Source organism: Dermochelys coriacea, chromosome 5, assembly GCF_009764565.3.
Source record: "Dermochelys coriacea isolate rDerCor1 chromosome 5, rDerCor1.pri.v4, whole genome shotgun sequence".
NCBI classification, from domain to species: domain Eukaryota; kingdom Metazoa; phylum Chordata; order Testudines; family Dermochelyidae; genus Dermochelys; species Dermochelys coriacea.
Genome location: NC_050072.1, coordinates 63,212,811 through 63,230,607, shown reverse-complemented (window position 1 = coordinate 63,230,607; position 17,797 = coordinate 63,212,811). Strand labels below are relative to the sequence as shown.

Here is a 17,797-nt window from a genome sequence, read left to right as displayed (position 1 = left end):
TTTGGAGTAGCATCTCTTCAGGCTTGGTTATTTGTTTTTCTTCATGGAAATGCTGTATGTCTTTATTTCATCCAGCTCATAGTACCTAAAAAAGGAAGGTGTTATGTCTTCTGTAAAGAAGCATAGAGCAACTGAACCTGAAAAAAGAGCTTTGATCAGAAAGAATTATGGTTGCTGTAGAATGAAGTGGACGTAGTAAAGTATAAATCTCTCCAAGCAGGAAACAGCTGTATATGCCACCTCAAAGAGCTTTTTAGGCTGGGATGCAGCCTGCGCTTCTCATGAATCCAAGATCTGTGATATCCAGTTGTTACCAAGGTCTATCACACCCTGTTAAAGTTCATTAGGCTGAATTGATAAATATCTTAAACATAAAAGGCTCACTTCTTCCTCTTGACATTAGTACTTGGTGGTAGACTCACATGACTTGACACGTTAAAATAGGCTTCACAAAATACCACTACATATGAAACATACAATAATCATGCACTAACTAGCAGGACTTCACCACTTAACAGGTTTATCCAGCATTAAACTTAATATTTGATTGCTATTTGAAAATATGTGGGGAAAATGCTTTTTTAAAAGCTCAAGTCATTTGTAAGTCTTTGTGTGTCAAATAAAAGTAGATGCATTTCAGATGAGGGCTCAGGACTGCATGGCAACAATGGGGAAAGTTAAATTAATATCACACTTCTAATTTGAGTGACTAAAAGCCATAAAACAAATACCAATTATTATATAATGGCAACATCATGTGGTCATGGCTATTATAGAAGTGGCCCACCTCTCTTCTTCCCTGCTCCTCAGTTGCCAACCTCCTTCCATCCAGACCTCTGGTGTGTGCATCTTCTGATTTCCCTGTTCATATCCTCCATAGTGCTATATTCATATTCAGTACTTGATAAATGCTGACCAAAATTATCTAGCTGAATTTAAAAAAAAAAAAAAAAGACTTTGTTCTAGTCCCTAATTAAAAGTGGCAGTTGTCTTAATCTGCATTATTGGAGAATATGCCATGGGAACTAAACAAAAATCTGATAGGCCTCTGCAATAATCAGCCTTTCAATTAACAGTAATATTCTCTATTTGCACATATGCATTCTTATACCGATTAGGTATATCCTAAAGACAGTGCAAGTGTTCTGCTTTAGCACTTACAGGGAAGTCTGAAGTCCAGCACTGCACATTAACTTTGATTTTACCATGAATAGTTAAATGCTGTGTAAAGTAATGTATACAGGGAAGAATATTCCTGTTTTAATGCCTGGTAATGAGGGGGAACGGTGATTATGTCTTGTACTTTGTCAGCTAGTCTTTCTTTTCAAGGTTATAATCCAGTCAGAGAGATGTTGCCCCTAATTCATGCCTGCAAGCATTTAATATATTGTAGAACTAATACAATCTCCAGGTAGATGTGTTTGTTTATATCATTCTAAATAACCAAGACGTATTTAAAAAACCTCATCCCTATATAGAGAACTCTATGAAAGAAACATGTTTATAGGATGAGGTTTTTAAATATGACCCACCTATTTTTCAAATTCTCATTTAATGAGATATTTGCTTCTGATGAAAAATAGACTAAGGTGTGCATGTGAATCACAAAGTGACTGTAATTTAGGTTTGGGATTTTTTTTTTTAAATGACAATGTTTATGAATTGAGACTAGCTCAAGCACTCCTCCTGTGAACATTCAGATTTGTTCTGAATGCAAGCAAATACATACACAATGTAAAGATCAGAATCAAATTAGTGGACAGAGGAAATGACTATGCAAATGAGGTGGCACAATCTCACTATTACTGCGAGATGTGAATTTTGAACTAGATTATTTTGAATAGCCCAAGCAGGTTGGCTGAGCTGTACTCTGCTGATAGTAAACTTCAGATTTGGGTTGATGGATGAGCGAAGGGAGGATACCAATTCAAATTTTAAAAAAATCTAGAGAAATGGAATGATTTATTGCATGTATTAAGATCAACAATTGAGAAAAGAGGGTTCAGATGGGATGAACTGACTTTTCAAAGATATTGACAGACCTTTTGCAAAAACAATGTGAATATCTACATGGATTCAGAATCTATAAAGGCTCAGTTCTTCTGAATTCCCATTTGTATTTTCTCCCTCTCTTTTAGTACTTATAGAAGGTTATCAACAATTCTTTAAATAAAAATCTTAATATTTGCTTTTTAACAACAAATGTGTAATAATATCACAACAGATTATTGTAATGTATCATAAATAACTACATCTTTTACAAATTTCTCTTCAGTTATGCATGTGAGAAAACATGCAGTGCTTTTAGCTAACACTTGGGTTTACAAATGTCCCTTTTTCCTTAAAACTATCTATCTCTTTGCAAGGCTTTTAAAAACCTTCCTTTTTGCATTTTAGCTTTTCTCATACTTTTAGTTGCAGTTCTCTCTCATTTCCAAGGGGTTGGTGCTATTTACTGGCCTCTGGTTTATGGTTTGAGACTACATCCTCTCTAGTAAAAGAGGGTTTTGGGTCTAGTACTAGAGGCGTGGTTAGGCTCCTTTCAAATTATTCATGTGAGAAAAAATATTGGGGTGTTTTTGGTTAACATTTAAATTTTAACATGTCTTTTTTAAAGATCCTTTATTTCCCTTTTAACAGGTCTCGTCACAAATTTTTAAACCTCACTCTCTCTTCCTTTTATATTTTGCCCGTTTTCTTGCATTTAGCTGTGTTTCTTCATTATTTTTTTAAGGGGTGGGGATACTCATTAGGCCCTGGTTTAGGGGTCCTGTCCTATCTATCAAATCCTGTTGGTTTTCCTCACTAGGTAAGGTGGGCCTTCCCCTGAGGGGTCAGAGTTGGATAGGATTAGGACATATCCTTGAAGGGCAAAGGTTTAGGTTATAACATTTCTGTTACATAGTCATTTCCAGTACATCATTTCCTGTGACATCAAGGCAAAGCTGGACTCCCAGTTAAGGCAGGATTTTCAGTGACATAGTTATCTCATCCATCAATCTAAATCTAATGTTTACTATGGGCAGGGCACTAGTGATGTGCACTCAAAGCCAATAAAAAGTGCTGTGTCTTCTCTCATGATAAACACGTCTGAGTGTTTGCTAAATATGTTCCAGGCACCAGTACAGATAGATCTTACAGAAGTCCCTTGCATGCACCCTGGAGCTAACTCTCTCTGATGCCTTTAGCAGATCATTTAACATGCCTGCTAACTTTCTCCATCTGTAAAACCGAGGTAATATAATTAGTAGTAAAACGTGCACTCTAATGCACAAATCTAAAAGAAATAGCTGACCTTATGTTTTAGGGAAAAGTTTACAAAACAAAGTTTTTTAAATTAATGAATCTAATTTAGCAGCTTTGTAAAAGAAACAGTATTTAGAAGTAAAATTCTCTGCGCTTTGCATAGAATGTGGGAAGCTAAGAGAGGCTATTTTTCTCATTAGTACTCCAAATGTAGTATATATTGAACACATCACTGACCACCGACAATACCAGGAGGTGTGAGCCAGTACGACATCATGCATCAACTATGGGAAAGGGACTGAGAGACTTTTTCCTTTGGACCATATGAACTGGAACCATAAACTCACTGAACATTAAATCCCACCAAATGAGGGTAGATCCATCCTCATCATCGTATCCGCTCATTATACTCCACAATGAACATAGCCATTATATGGACAACATACCCCCATATCTCAATGTCTGCACTTTGACCCGTTAAACTTTTACCCCCAATCGGAGAGATTGCAGATTACGTATTCCTTACACCACCCGCTCCTAAACTGAATTTCGCACCCCTTGATAATCTGTATCTTATTTCCTGCTAACCAGAAACTTCTATTCCTAAACTCTGTACTGTTTTCTTTTTACTTCAACATTATCTTAATAAAATTATTAAATACTGAGACAATGACTCAAGTTGAGTGCAAATGTACACAGTGTAGCTTTTGCCCTGATAAAGCATGTAAGCCAAGCTGCAATTTTAAATCCATTTATTTTTACTGGTGCAATATCTATTCTTGGTTCACTATAAAAAATTGGTAATTTACAAAGTTTCCATTTCATTTTACCTAATAATCAGTGATCATTTGATTGGGGAAAGCATCTGTTTAAAAACTGGTGTCCCTCAACAGAAGTTTATTAGAGACCAGTATTAAATTAGGACATGATGATCCACTTTTGCTTACACCAGAAAATATATCATTGCTAGTTATATAGCTATTTATATGTGGAAGTAACCCTGTTGAATTCAAAGAACTTTCAGATTACTGATATGTGTCTTTTAGTGCTGATACAATACTGCTTCAGTTTGGTGTAAGGGAAGGAGTTAGGTTAATTTCACATGCTGAACAAAATTTGGTTTTATCTGGTTCCTGCATACTAGAAGTATCTCAGTGCAAAGTAAATAATTAAATTTGTTGCCATGCAGTCACTATCTAGAAAAACAGAGATATTCTACGGTGCTTTCAACAATAGTTCACAAATGCTGTCAATTTTAAGGGGCTGATACTTCAAGATACTGGGTGCTTCTTGTGGGGCACTGAGTGCCCTCAAACCTGTGACTAAAGGCAAGTGTTGCTGAGGCCACAACACCTAACAAGAGATGCTCAACACATTGCAGGATCAAGCCTAAAACCTATACTATTGAGAGTGGGAATATTGTCCAACACACAGGGGTTATTGCCCGTTCTCTTTGAAAAGGGCCATGGAATGTCTAGCTTCCAGCTGCATGTCCATATGCCTTTCATTAATGCCTTACACCCTTTAATGTGATTAGGGTCAATTTTGTTTCTTTAAAATAGTGTAGATTTAATGTCAGACTTGTCTTAAAAGAGCAAAGGTGCTACTTTTGAAGATTTCCATCAGTAATCAATGTTCTTTCATTCCTCAGGAGCTGATGATAGTCTTTCAGCTGCTGCATTGGAATGGAAGCCTTAAAGCCCTACGTGAAATAAAGTGCTCCCGTCAGGTAAGATATTACAATAAGCTCCCACTTTGTGACTGGTTTATATTACCAGGCACCAAGATCAAGGGATTCAGAGACGCAAAAACAAATTTGTGCAGAGGTGACAGTTGGAAGAAATTGCTTTTCTAAATCATCTTTTGTGATGACCAAACAACAGTCTATTTTGGTATAATGAAGGTAAAAGAAAACAAAGCTAGGCATAACTATTAGTCTCCTTTGTTTTAATTTTTATTCTTCAATTATTTAAAGTTTGTGCTTACCCTTCCCATTTTAAGTCTAAAAGTATAATTTATATGGATGCTCCATTTACATTTGTTCCCCAAGTACGTACTGTAACATCTATAAATAAAAATATTTTCATGGCTTTTAATTTTTTTTTTTTATTAAAAATGTATTTTAACAAAGCACCTTCTCCTGCAGTGCCTGAAATCCAAACCCTGCAGCACCAAGAAAGTGAAATTGACTCTAAACAAAACTGGCTCTTGAAAAGTAAAGTTCTTGAACAGAGTTCTGCCCCTGGCATTTATCTCTTTGCAAAGATGGAAAATAAATAAGCAGAAAATTTATCGAAATAAATAGTCAAAACTTCTTATTCTCATCTTATGTTTTTGTGAAAATACATGGAAGTGTTTCAGGTTGAATGCTTACATCTTAAAGATAATGCATGTGCCCTATAGAGTATGTTGTCCAAAGGGGAAAAAACTCACTTTCAGGCATCTGTTTAAAAAGTTACTTTTCAAAAGTGTACTTGCAAATATTAACTGGGCTATGAAGAACCTTAAAAGTGTTGGTACACAAATATACTTTCTACTTACCAACATTCCTTCCAGACTCACAGATGACTGAGGGCAGGTCTACACTACGGGGCTAAGTCGATCTAAGTGATGCAACTCTAGCTACATTATTCACGTTATTCATCTTAGGTTGACTTATTTCAGTGTCTGCACCGCGCTGGGTCAATGGGTCTCCCATCAAGTTACCTTATGCTTCTCATTCCAGTGGAGTCAATGGGAGAGCAATCGGCGGTCAATTTAGCGGGTCTTCACTAGACCCGCTAAATCGGCCTTTGGTGGATCAATCACTGCGCGTTGATCCCCTGGATAGTGGAGACAAGCCCCTAGGTGTTCTAGTTTCCTCTTCTAAAAATATTATGCTTATTCAATGTTATGCACAGTTAAACAGTTGCTGTGTGTCATCCCACATGGGGCTGGATTTCAGTGGTGGTTGTTGTGATCTTGGTGCAGAATCTGTATATCTGTTTCAGGCCCTGATCTGAAAAGAGCATTCACAAATACAGAGCCTTCTCTGTTTGTAGGTCATTACACACACAGGCACCAATCCTACCAATATTTATGTATGTGTTTAGTTTTTCAAATACACACTCACTCTCTCTCTCTCCTCCCCCCCACTCAACCTGGGAGGGTGTGGGGGAAGCGGTAAGAAGTAAGTGCCCATAGCATACACATAAATCTTTGCAGGATTGAGACCTATAAGAGTCTTCATAGTGAATGATGCAATATAATGTAAAATGGTATATTGGTTGCACAAGAATTCCTTCAAAATCTGAATGGCATGTTAACAAAATGAGGATTGTTTTAAAAAAATCACTAGTATATTAAATGTCCTAATTTAAAATTAAGATTAGGGTGTTACATTTTTCATCATTATATTTATGATCATATTAGCTTCTTTTAGCTAGTTGTGTTTGAAAGATACAAATTTGCTGATATACTCTGGAATATCATATTGGCTAAAATTCCAGAACAGAAGCTAGAAAGTTCTGCTAGAACCTGTTTGACTAAAAGAAGAATCTCTTTGTTAATAAACTTATTTCTGTTATGAATTTCTTGGGTAATAGGAAGTAATTTCCTATTATTCCCAGTATTCCTTAGATGAAAGGATGAGAAGTCATATGGCCCTGGACTGGATTATGAAGGAGCAAGAATCTCCAGGAATTATTTCCCAAGAGCTACAAGTGGCATTGAGAGAGCTGGAGGAAGCCAGGAAAGCTGGACAAGAATTGCGGTTTCACAAAGAAAAGAAGGAAATACTGAGTTTAGCACTAAGCCAGATCTACAGCGACCAAGTAACATCATCCTCAAATGATGATCAAATGGACCTGGCCCTAAGTGGCTATCACTAGCACAGCCCTGCTGCCCTGAAGTAGGATTATAACACTGAACTCTAACATACAGCCATTTGCTATTTTGTGTATTCACTAGAGGAGTTGAAGTAGTCACATTTTTGAAAGAAAATATTTTTCAGTTTCAGCTCAGCACAAAACCACAATCCTTTCGTCTATTAAGTGATAGCTTTAATATACCATTCATATAACTTGGATGGAAAATTGCTGCAGAAAACTTTAGTGCATATTAGTGATGGACTGTGTTGATCCGTACAAAGTCTTCCTCACCAAGAGAACTTAGTACAGAGATGAGGAAAATATTTGGTCACAGGGTTCATACAGACCTAATTAAAAAAAGCTAGAGATCACTAGTACCAGGTGATGTGAAGGACTATAGTTTATGCATAGGGGCCTATTACGCCCACAAACTCTTCTACACCATTCTGGTTTCCTATTGCCAATGCAAGCAAATAGTATTGCTGAAGTCCATGTAGTTTATTTTCTCACTGTTACTCTAGACAGATTCTTCCAATAGCACAAACTGTTAAAAAAAAAAATTAAAAACAGCTTTTCTGCAAAAGCCTCCCTACATTTACAACTGCAAACCAGTACAGGACTTTTGACCTTTTATGTCTAAACCCAAGCTAGTTTGGGTACCAGCACAGTGAAGCCCTGGCAACACAGGCTTCAGCTCAAGCTACCTGAGTAGGGTTCTGGATGGGCTTGTACAGCCTGTACTGACGCTCTCTCAATGCTCTGGTACCGGAACTAGCAGATTAAAGCAAGCTGAGATACGTCTGTCTGTGCTGCAATCACACCCTGTGATTGCAGTAGAGTTAGACTTCGGTGTCTTAAATTTTACATTTTTATTATTGCAAACATGTAAGCAAATAAAAGCCAACTAATATTAGAGTGGATTGACTTATACTATGTAAAATGTAGTGTGAATAACTGATTGTCAGGTGTTAGCATATTATAAATACCCATAGCTTATTTTGTAATAAGGTTTTGGTTTGTTTGTTTTTTAAGATCTGCAACTAACATTTAACCACCAAGAGCAGGGGTGCGCAAACTTTTTGGCCCAAGGGCCACATCGGGAAATAGAAATTATATGGCAGGCCATGAATGCTCACAAAATTGGGGTTGGGGTGTGGGCTCTGGGTATGAGAGGTTTGGGGTACAGGTGGGTGCTCTGGGTTTGGAGAGCAGGAGAGGGATCAGGGCTGGGGCAGGGGTGTAGGGAGAGGTTCAGGGGGTGCAGGCTCCAAACGGCGCTTACCTCAAGTCGTTCCCAGAAACAGTGGCATGTCCATTCTCTGGCTCCTACATGGAGATGCTGCCAGGCAGTTCTGCATGCTGCCCCATCCACAGGCACCGCCCCTACAGCTCTCATTAGAGCATGTTGGAGCCAGAGCAGGGCCATGCTGCAGCTTCTGAGAGCCACATGGTGTGGCCCCAGCTGGAGAGCTAGAGCAGGACCGAGCCGTGTGGTGTGCCTCACAGGCCATAGTTTTCCCACCCCCAACCAAGAACCTGATTCTATAGTTTTCTCAAATAAAATCATCTGACAGAGTTCTTTTTCAATTCATTGAATTGACTTAAATTAGCATTTTTCTTATTTAAGTAGGGCGGGTCCAATCTAGTACTCCCAGTGTTATGAAAATATGGCCATTAATACTTTTAAATGTCATGTATTTCAAGGTAGAAAAATGAATACTTTGAAACAAAATTGCCTCATTATTTTACCATCCAAAGTAAAGTCAGGGTCCAGGAAAGTAGCCACCTGTGAAGCAAAAGAGGAAACCAGGAATTGTGCAACAAGAATGATAGAACTGCTCCTGGAAAACTATTCTCTTTACTAGTGGTGATGGAAGCATAGTGAAGCAAAACATAGCTTAACTGCAGAGAAAAGATTCTTGACAAGATGTCAATTGTCTTCAAGCTTTTTTGTGTAGTGACGGTCTGTTTGTACAGGGTCTAATACAGTTGGGGTCTGTTCTCAGATTGCCCCTAGGAACTACCATAACATTCACAATAAATGAAAAAAAAATAAATATTGTCAGGTTTCCAGAATTTCTGGTAGAAGTTATTTAGTAAGAAAAGAAACACTACCACTCCCTCTTAATTATTTTGCTCAGTGTACTAGGAGCTTTAACAGGAGAAGAGAAAAGAAAACAGCTTCTTCAAAAGTAGCAGCAGCTGGAATTGAAGTCTGTGCTGGGAAGCAGCAAGGTGCTTTTAATTCTCACTTTTTGCCCACTGAGAACCCTCAAGTGAAAGCATCTGTGGTGAAAGCAGAAATGCAGCTTAAAGCAACACTTTGCTATATTAAGTTGAGAAACATATACCAATGCAATTTAAAATCTCAGGCAGTGAACTCTTGCCAATTATGTTATTAAAACAAATACAAGATAATGGAAAACTATGAATTTTTAATTTCTCAGCATGAGAGAGACTGTGTGGTGTTCACACACTCAGAACAAATTCAATTGTAATTAACGAAGCACTAACATCTAATAGTTTGCTTGGACCACTTTGGAAAAAATAGCTTTCATTCAGGATGTGTTTTCAAAACAATGATTCATAGAGTACAATACATTTTATACAGCATCAATAAACAGTACATGCTCTATTTTGCATTTGCTAACAATTGTTTATCTACCTATTTGGTCCCTATCTATCAAGGTAGAATTTCAGCATCTAAAAGTGTTTAAACAATTGCTTGTAAATGGCAAAGTGTTGGAAAACTTGATTTTTATATTTGGATGAAGACACTACTGGACACTTAAAATGGACTAATAATTTGACCAATTTTTCATACCTTTCTTTCAATTATATGAGCTGTTATCTGCCTGTAGATGAATCAAAGTAAAGCCAAATTAAAAATTACTAGACACCAAATCCTGGATCCCAGATGATCTGCTGTGTGAAGTAATTTAACCAAATAACTACCTTAAGACTAACACACGCTACTCAAGAGAAAAATTGATGCTGACTACTTTCCCACTTCTATTTCCCTCCTGTTCTGTGTCAGTTGTGTTTCTTCCTCAGCACTAGCCTGAGCCCTGGGAGGTGCTGATGATGCTCCAGCACCTTGTAGGATCAGGTCCCATACTCCATGCTGTTTCTCCTGTTAGTAGCTACCACTGCAGAACCATCATTCCAATAAAAAATGCAGTCTTTCCAACTCCCCTTCAGGTGGGGTCTTTGTGCTGTAGCCCCAATTACTTATGTTGCAACTGTATATAAAAGAGTCTATCATTACAGACTAAAATGGTTAGGGCTTCCATAGACCATACAATGGGTAGAGACTGGATACATAATTTATCTCTATTCTTCATCATCTTTCAGACCTCCCCTTCATCTTATACTCAGAAGATATGTCATCAGCCATAACTTCTGGAAATAAATGATGTATTGAGAGACAGCCTAGTGTAGAGCCTTCCAGCATTTATCTATTGCAACCTAGTGATTTGCCAGATGTTATGGAGTTATAGTCATCTTACTGTGTAACAAGCGAGTTCTTTCTATGGGCCTTTTTTAAGTAAACAATGCTCAAGCATTTTATGGAATTCCAGTGCTTCCCTAGTGAGCTGTGAAGGAAGGAAGTTGTAGGAGCTGTGAAATGTTGCCCTCTTTGCTCTGGTGCTTGAACTCTTTACAAATATAAGGAAGCATATCTTTCAGCTTCGTCCCTCACACAGGGATAAAAATGTAACCAACGATTTAATCCTGTGACTCGAGTTCATTCAGAAGTAATGACAAAGAATTGTTTGTTAAGTAGATTAGAGAGAAAACAACACACACTCCACTGGTTTTTATTTACATTTCTTTATATTGGAATATTCCTATTGGCAGTCTTGTCTCATATGCCTTGGCAAACCTATTTGACAGGACTTCAGAGAAAGTGTTAGCCTGGTTGTTTTTTGTTTTGTTTTTTTTTACCAGCCATTTGTAAAAAGCCAGGGCTCCTTTGCTTGCACATCATTAAAAAGAGGCTTAAGGAGGCTCCATCTCACCACATGAGCCACTTCATCCCAAGCATTGCTGTTCTCACACACATTAAATGTTGCATTTGCAGGATCTAAAACAAATGGCCTGAGAGAAAAATAAGAATCAATATGATCAATACCAAGAGTGAGATCTAGCAATTTACTAAGAACCAACTGTAGCTCTGATGTACAACCAATGGGTAACCAACCAAAAGCTAGTCCAATAGCATTGGAAAGCAGTACTTTGTGATAAGATGAAAAAAGCTGATGTTTCAAAAATGTCAGAAAGTCAAGATAACCGAAGACGTATATAGTGCTTGAAAGTAGACAGACATTACGTTTTGCTTTATATAGTCTCTCACTACAGTAATATTGTCCTTAACACTTTGTACCACTTCTCTCTTACTCCTCCTTCTCTGAAGTAATAAATTAAGCCCCCCCCAACAGATGTGCTGATTGTCTTTGTGACATAAGAAAGCAAAGAAAGGGGGAACTTGATAATACACAGGACATGAGGCTAAAAGCTGGAGGAGTTTGACCTTTTCACTCTTCAATCCCTTCTGCTTTTAGAATCATATCTCATCTGTTTTCTCTGGTCATGTTACTTACTAATTTAAAGGGACAGACTCATGGTGAAATGTATGCAATCCCTACGTACTCTTATTCAATGATTATTTCTTTTAAGTTTTAAATATGTCAAACAGTAGAACTATTGATGCAGGATTATTCTCCTGAACTTTATATTACAGTTTAAAACAATCTATTCTCCTTATATTAAGGAAGTAGCAAGATTGTACAGAATACAAAAAGACAGAAAATGCCAAGTTACATTTGAATGAGCATCCTTAATTCTGCCTCTTGTGTATATACATGACAATACAGTCTCACTAATTACATGATCACATTGTAAAAATGATACAAGATATCACCATACAACTTTTTCTACAGTGTTAGACCCACGTGGCATCTTGTGTTCCAATCAAGCAGAGCCCATGTAAGTCATTTATATGAAAGATACTTAGTAACTGTACCTATGAGCAATATTACACAACATATATAATAGAGAGTAATGGTGGAAAATTTGCTGCCATATTTATAGACTGCTTTTGTTTGCAACATAGTTGACTGCTTAATACTTGGAACTGCACCTCTGGAAGACTAATATTGGTTGAAAGGAACATACATATGGATGCTAACAAAACTATTAAAATACATACCTTAGAGAGAAGAGAACTCAACATATAAAAAAAGTTTATCAAGTCAATCCAGATAGATAGTATCATATGGAAGTACTGTTAGTTTTAACTTTTATACTTGCACTACAGTAAGATGCTACACAACACATATCTAAGGCTGTATAAAAACGTACTCTATAACATGTATTAAATTGAGGTTATGTAATCAAGTAATTAAATATTAACAAAATGCAAGCGGCACATAATTGTTATTTGTTGCCTGAGCACTTAGAAGCCCTAAGCAGGATGCCCTGGAGCTGTACAATCACAGAACAATGAAATCTTAAACTGTGTCATTTCCTGATTTACTTATTTAATCAGGGAATCTCCATATTCTCTTAATAAATTTTTTGCATGGAATTTCCTAGGATTTTTTTTAAAAGTTATTACTACTATTATTTGTTTGTGTTATGGTAGAACCTAGGACCCCAGTCATGGACCAGGACCCTATTGTGCTAGGTACTTCACACACAGAAAGTAAAAGTAAATACAAAAAGCAGCTTCAGTCTGGCAGGACTGGGATCTCTGCTAGCTTGCCAGAAATTGACAATAGCATTTGTAAAATCCATAATTTGGAACATGTTTTCTAGATATCACAGTAATGCCCTGTCTTATACATAGGCCTGGCAGAATTCAATTCTGTTTATAATTTTGACAGGTAGTCTATGTTTATTTAAGCATTTCTACAGATTATCATTAATTTAAATTTCTAATGAAATTTGGGAAGGAGTTCAGATAATTATTTAGTGACAGTAAATCATGAGATTCAAAAAGTTATGAAGTTTAACTGTTAAAACACAAACAAATTGTCAACTTCACATGTCAAAACATGCCAAGTAAATATTCTTAAAACAAACTCTAATAAGTTCTCAAGCAGCATGTTCTTTGTCTATCTGTAATTTTTGATTATCATTAGTGGAATTCTTTTTGTTGGTTTGTGTGTGTACAGCAAAATTGACATTTACTAACATTTACTGATAAAAACAGAATCATTTCAAGCCTACTTATACATCTTTGGAGGTCTTCCAGAAGGGACCCTTCTCCTGACAATTGGAGCAGTGGAGGACCTCATGCCACATAGCCTGTGGGGCAGATGGAAACATTTTTCTTTCCTCACATGCATCTGCCCATCAACTAGTTACAGAAGATTTGCCCTTTAATGTTTAGCCGCTTGTGCAGGTGATATGCACTGGGGTAAATTTCACTTTCCGTGTACAGTTTCTAGCTAGAATAGTAAAGGGAGTGCCCCTCTGTAAATAGGTTTTGATACAAACTATGGAGGCATTGTGTCTCTCTTTAAAGCATGTTAGTAATCTCTTAATGGAAAGTTGCATGAGTTATGGGGACTCCTTTTCCCCATGAACTACTCAGGACAGAAGCAGAATTCAGCTGCTGCAGTTATGCCTGTCTGGTGGGTATATTTACATTAAGATGACAGTAGATACTTTGTCATATAGTTACCTGGTTTGCTTCTGGATCACCTTTTTGAAAATTTTAGAGTTTGGGCTGTAGTGTTTGTGCCAAACAATGCACATTTCTGGGTATCTAACCAGAAGCTTCAGGATAGCTCTCATTCCCTGAACCAGACTGAAAAAGACTGGCTTTCCTGCCAGCTGCCAGATGGAGATTGTGATGAGCTCTACAGCATAGGAAGAAGGAAGCCTGCGAAATCTAAATTCATAGAACACAGGCTTAGCACATCACAAAGTCTACACAGGAAATTCTTACAAACAAAATGCAAGTAAAAACAAACACTAACAAGCAACAAAAGTTAGCTTTGTACTTTCATGCTGTTTGTTATCCATTGCAATCATTATGCTGTTGTCCCCAGTCAGGCCCCTCAATGGGGGCACTGAAAATTTTATTTTATTCTGCATAATAAAGAAAATTGATAGTAAAAAGGAGAGAGCAGCTTTGTGATTAAATTACAAATGTGTCCAGATCAGGTATAGAATGCATCAAGAATATGCCATACATTCTGCTGTGCAAGCTGAGCCATGGGTGCCAGAAGTCACAAGCCAAATCACTAGCTCCATGGCCTAATAGCTAAAACAATATGCTCATGATGATAAGAAAGAATTGGAACCATTTACAACCATCAGAAGTCCCTCTGATTACATTAAAAAGAACAGGAGTACTTGTTGCACCTTAGAGACTAACAAATTTATTTGAGCCTAAGCTTTTGTGGGCTACAGCCCACTTCATCGGATGCATAGAATGGAACATATAGTAAGAAGATATCTATCTATCTATCTACAGAAAGAAAAAGGAGTACTAACACGACAGCTACTCTGAAACCTATCTATCTACAGACAGACACAGAACATGAAAAGGTGGAAGTAGCCACCAACTGTAAGAGGCTAATTCATTAAGTTGAGCTATTATCAGCAGGAGAAAAAAACTTTTGTAGTGATAATCAAGATGGCCCATTTAGATAGTTGACAAGAAGGTGTGAGGATACTTAACATGGGGAAATAGATTCAACATGTGTAATGATCCAGCCACTCCCAGTCTCTATTCAAACCCAGGTTAATGGTATCTAGTTTGCATATTAATTCAAGCTCAGCAGTTTCTCCTTGGAGTCTGTTTTTGAAGCTTTTCTGTTGCAAAATTGCTACCTTTAAATCTGTTACTGAGTGGCCAGAGAGGTTGAAGTGTTCTCCTACCGGTTTTTTAATGTTGTGTCCATTTATTCTTTACATTGTAAAGAATTTATTCTTATTACATTGTAGCATTGGGTGAAGAGAAGAAAAGAGACAGACCATAAACCACCAAAAGTGAGATGGCTTCAGTTTAAAGCCTCAATTCTGCTCCTATTGAAGTGGAGTGCAAAACTCCCATTTGACTTCACTGGTGCAGACTCAGAGGAAACATCTACACTTCAATAAACCACCTGCAACTGTCCCCAGTCAGCTGACTCAGGCTCGCAGGGCTCTGGCTATGAGCTATTCCATTGTAGTGCAGACATTCAAGCTCAGGCTGGTGCCCAGTTTCTGGGACCCCACAAGGGGAGAGGGTACAAGAGCCCAGGCATCAGCCTGATCCCAAATATCTACACTTATCAGCCCCACAGCCTTAGCCCTGCTGAAGGTGTTTTATTGCAATGTAGACATACCCAAGAAGTCTTCGTATAATTTAAGGGTATATCTACCTTACAATTTAAGCCCAGGGTTCGAATTCAGGCTCAAGCTTAACTCCACTTCTGCCTACATGCAAATCATCCTAATCCAGGGCTTGGACCCAGGATTCCAGGACCCCTGAGTCTGAGTCAAGCCAGGACTCAAGGTTCAAGTCCTATTGCTTTTGCAGTATAGACGCAGCTCTATTGGACTCATGCTCTGGGAGTCCACCAAAAGTATTCCACAATCCCATGGGCCAATTTTCTTTGTCCTCTGAACAGTCAAGTTTTTCCTCACTGCATCAGAAACAAAAGGCTAGGGCAGCAACATTTTGGGAAGGTGTTAGGGAGTCTGGGATATGGGTGGTTGGACTCAGTTTGGGACCCAGTTTTCAACAATTCCTAATCTATGATTACAAATGAGTGTAGACGTTCTAGCCCAAGGTTAACATATCTAGGGTCTGCTAACTCGAGTTCTAATAACGCTGGGCTTATATTGCAGTGTGGACATATCTTGTGGGCTTAACCCAAAACCCCGTGAAATCAATGGACAGAGTCCCCACTGGCTTGTATGGGCTTCAGATGAAGTACTAAAAGAGCAAAACACTTTATACTTCCTATTGAAAGGAATAATTTCCCAAAAGAATGGATGTTGGTCTTGGTGAATTCTTGGCCTTTCAGACAGGATTTTTTTCACATTAATCACAAGAGAAAATATTAGATGGCACATCTGAATCAGAGTACACACAGCAATCAAGATATTATTCTGTATATATTGCTCTTAAACTGACTCATCTCAATAAAAGTGTGATATTTATTGCAACAAACATATTAGGCAAAATGTATTCCCAACACTGGCTGAATATCTATGATAAACGAAAAGAGCTTCTACCTCTTGCAGACATGAGGGGAATTGCAATCAGCCCAAGAAGCAGGAGTGGTTTGCTGCAATGAAGAATCAGTCACTAGCAAAACAATCTTTTTCTCTCAATGTCAAGGAGGGGTCATTCTTTCATTGGCCAGTCTTGAAACATAGGTCTTTGCCATGTCTATAATATAGTAGCTCATCTACTCTATCCCCCAGCTAGTTCAGGGAGGTAAAACAAACAGCACCAGTGTAATTCATGTTTTTTTCATATCATCACACCACTGTCACTTCCTCAGCCACACAGCAAGATGCACAGAATCTTTCACTTACACATCAGTTTTACTCAGCATACAAAATTTACCATCAGCACCACTTGAGAGCAGATGCACCTCCAGTACTGCAGGAAGATGCTAAATGCCCTTCCCTCTCCTGTGAGAACTATTGCACCGGGCAGAGAGGTAAAGCATATTTAGTTCCCTTGGAGAAGGAAGCTTTAGTTTTCACAGGGGACTTCATCAGTGCCCTGCCAGAGGTGGCTAATAGGGAAATGCACCAATCACCCCAAGTCACACTACCCCTATGGGCAGCGCTGGCTATTTTTTATGCAAAAAGCAGGCTGGTTGTAGGGCCATTGGAGCCCCCCCCGGTGAAATGTTGGCTGCTGGTGCTGTTTTTCCAGTGCAAATCCTGACGTGAATCTGTCCCATCTGAAAATGGCTAAAGAGGAAAGACCTGAAATCAGTGATGAGTCAGCAAATTTGGAGTTCAGGATTAGTGTGAACAATCATCCCAAAAAGTGAGGATAATTGTGTTCACGTCAGAAATGGAATGTGAAAAATCTGTCAGCCATAGTTTGTAATTGCAAAGGCAGAAATGAACAAAAGAAAATGTAAAGTGACCAACTTTTTAAAGCCCTGCAGTAGTTTTGCTTCAGATTTAGATAGCCAGACACCAAAACCCAGATCCAAACTACCCACACATTAGGACAGTTTAAATCTAGATCCAAACTTTGCATATCAAGCCCATTTCTAGATTCAGGATCACTCTGAGCGTGAAAGGTGTTTTTGTTTTGTTTTGTTTTTTTTAAGTACAGGAGCTTCTTATTTTACCAATCAATCATGTGTTTGTGGGGATCAATATTAATAGCAGTTATCTGCTAGTTACCTGCTAAATTTGTATTCGTTGCTTAGAAAATAAATTTACACTGAATTTGATAAAAAATATTTAGTCCTGTGCCCAAGTTTGTGTAGGTCACTGTACATCAGAGACTTTCTAGCTGTCAAACAAACATGTTTGGGGTATACCTTCATGGTATATCTGCCTTGGGCATTTTGCTGGAAGAAATTATAGTTGCAAGGATTTTTCAGTTCATCATCTGAATGAGTCAGAAGCCAGGGCATATATAGTAAGAGAGGATCACACAGCTCAGAAGAGGAAGACAGAAGCAGTTAGTAGACCATGTTGCTGTTACTTTTTTAAAAAAAGTT

The 17,797-nt window shown here is 37.9% G+C and overlaps 1 protein-coding gene and 1 long non-coding RNA gene across 2 annotated transcripts in view; one reads left to right on the top strand and one right to left on the bottom strand.

Moving 5' to 3' along the window:
• The window catches only part of LIX1 (limb and CNS expressed 1), a 40,028-nt gene extending 32,876 nt beyond the window's left edge, over positions 1-7,152 (top strand). Inside the window, exons 5-6 of the mRNA XM_038403153.2 lie at positions 4,898-4,975; positions 6,831-7,152. Of these exons, the coding sequence (XP_038259081.1) occupies positions 4,898-4,975; positions 6,831-7,115 (363 nt within the window). The 3' untranslated portion in view covers positions 7,116-7,152. The remainder of the gene's footprint in view (positions 1-4,897; positions 4,976-6,830) is intronic.
• Positions 7,153-10,082: 2,930 nt separating this feature from the next.
• LOC122460436 lies at positions 10,083-14,466 on the bottom strand. The gene is made up of 2 exons (XR_006281740.1): positions 13,786-14,466; positions 10,083-11,195 (listed from the first exon to the last, which is right to left on the bottom strand). It is a non-coding gene; the product is annotated as an uncharacterized LOC122460436 (long non-coding RNA).
• Positions 14,467-17,797: the final 3,331 nt, after the last annotated feature.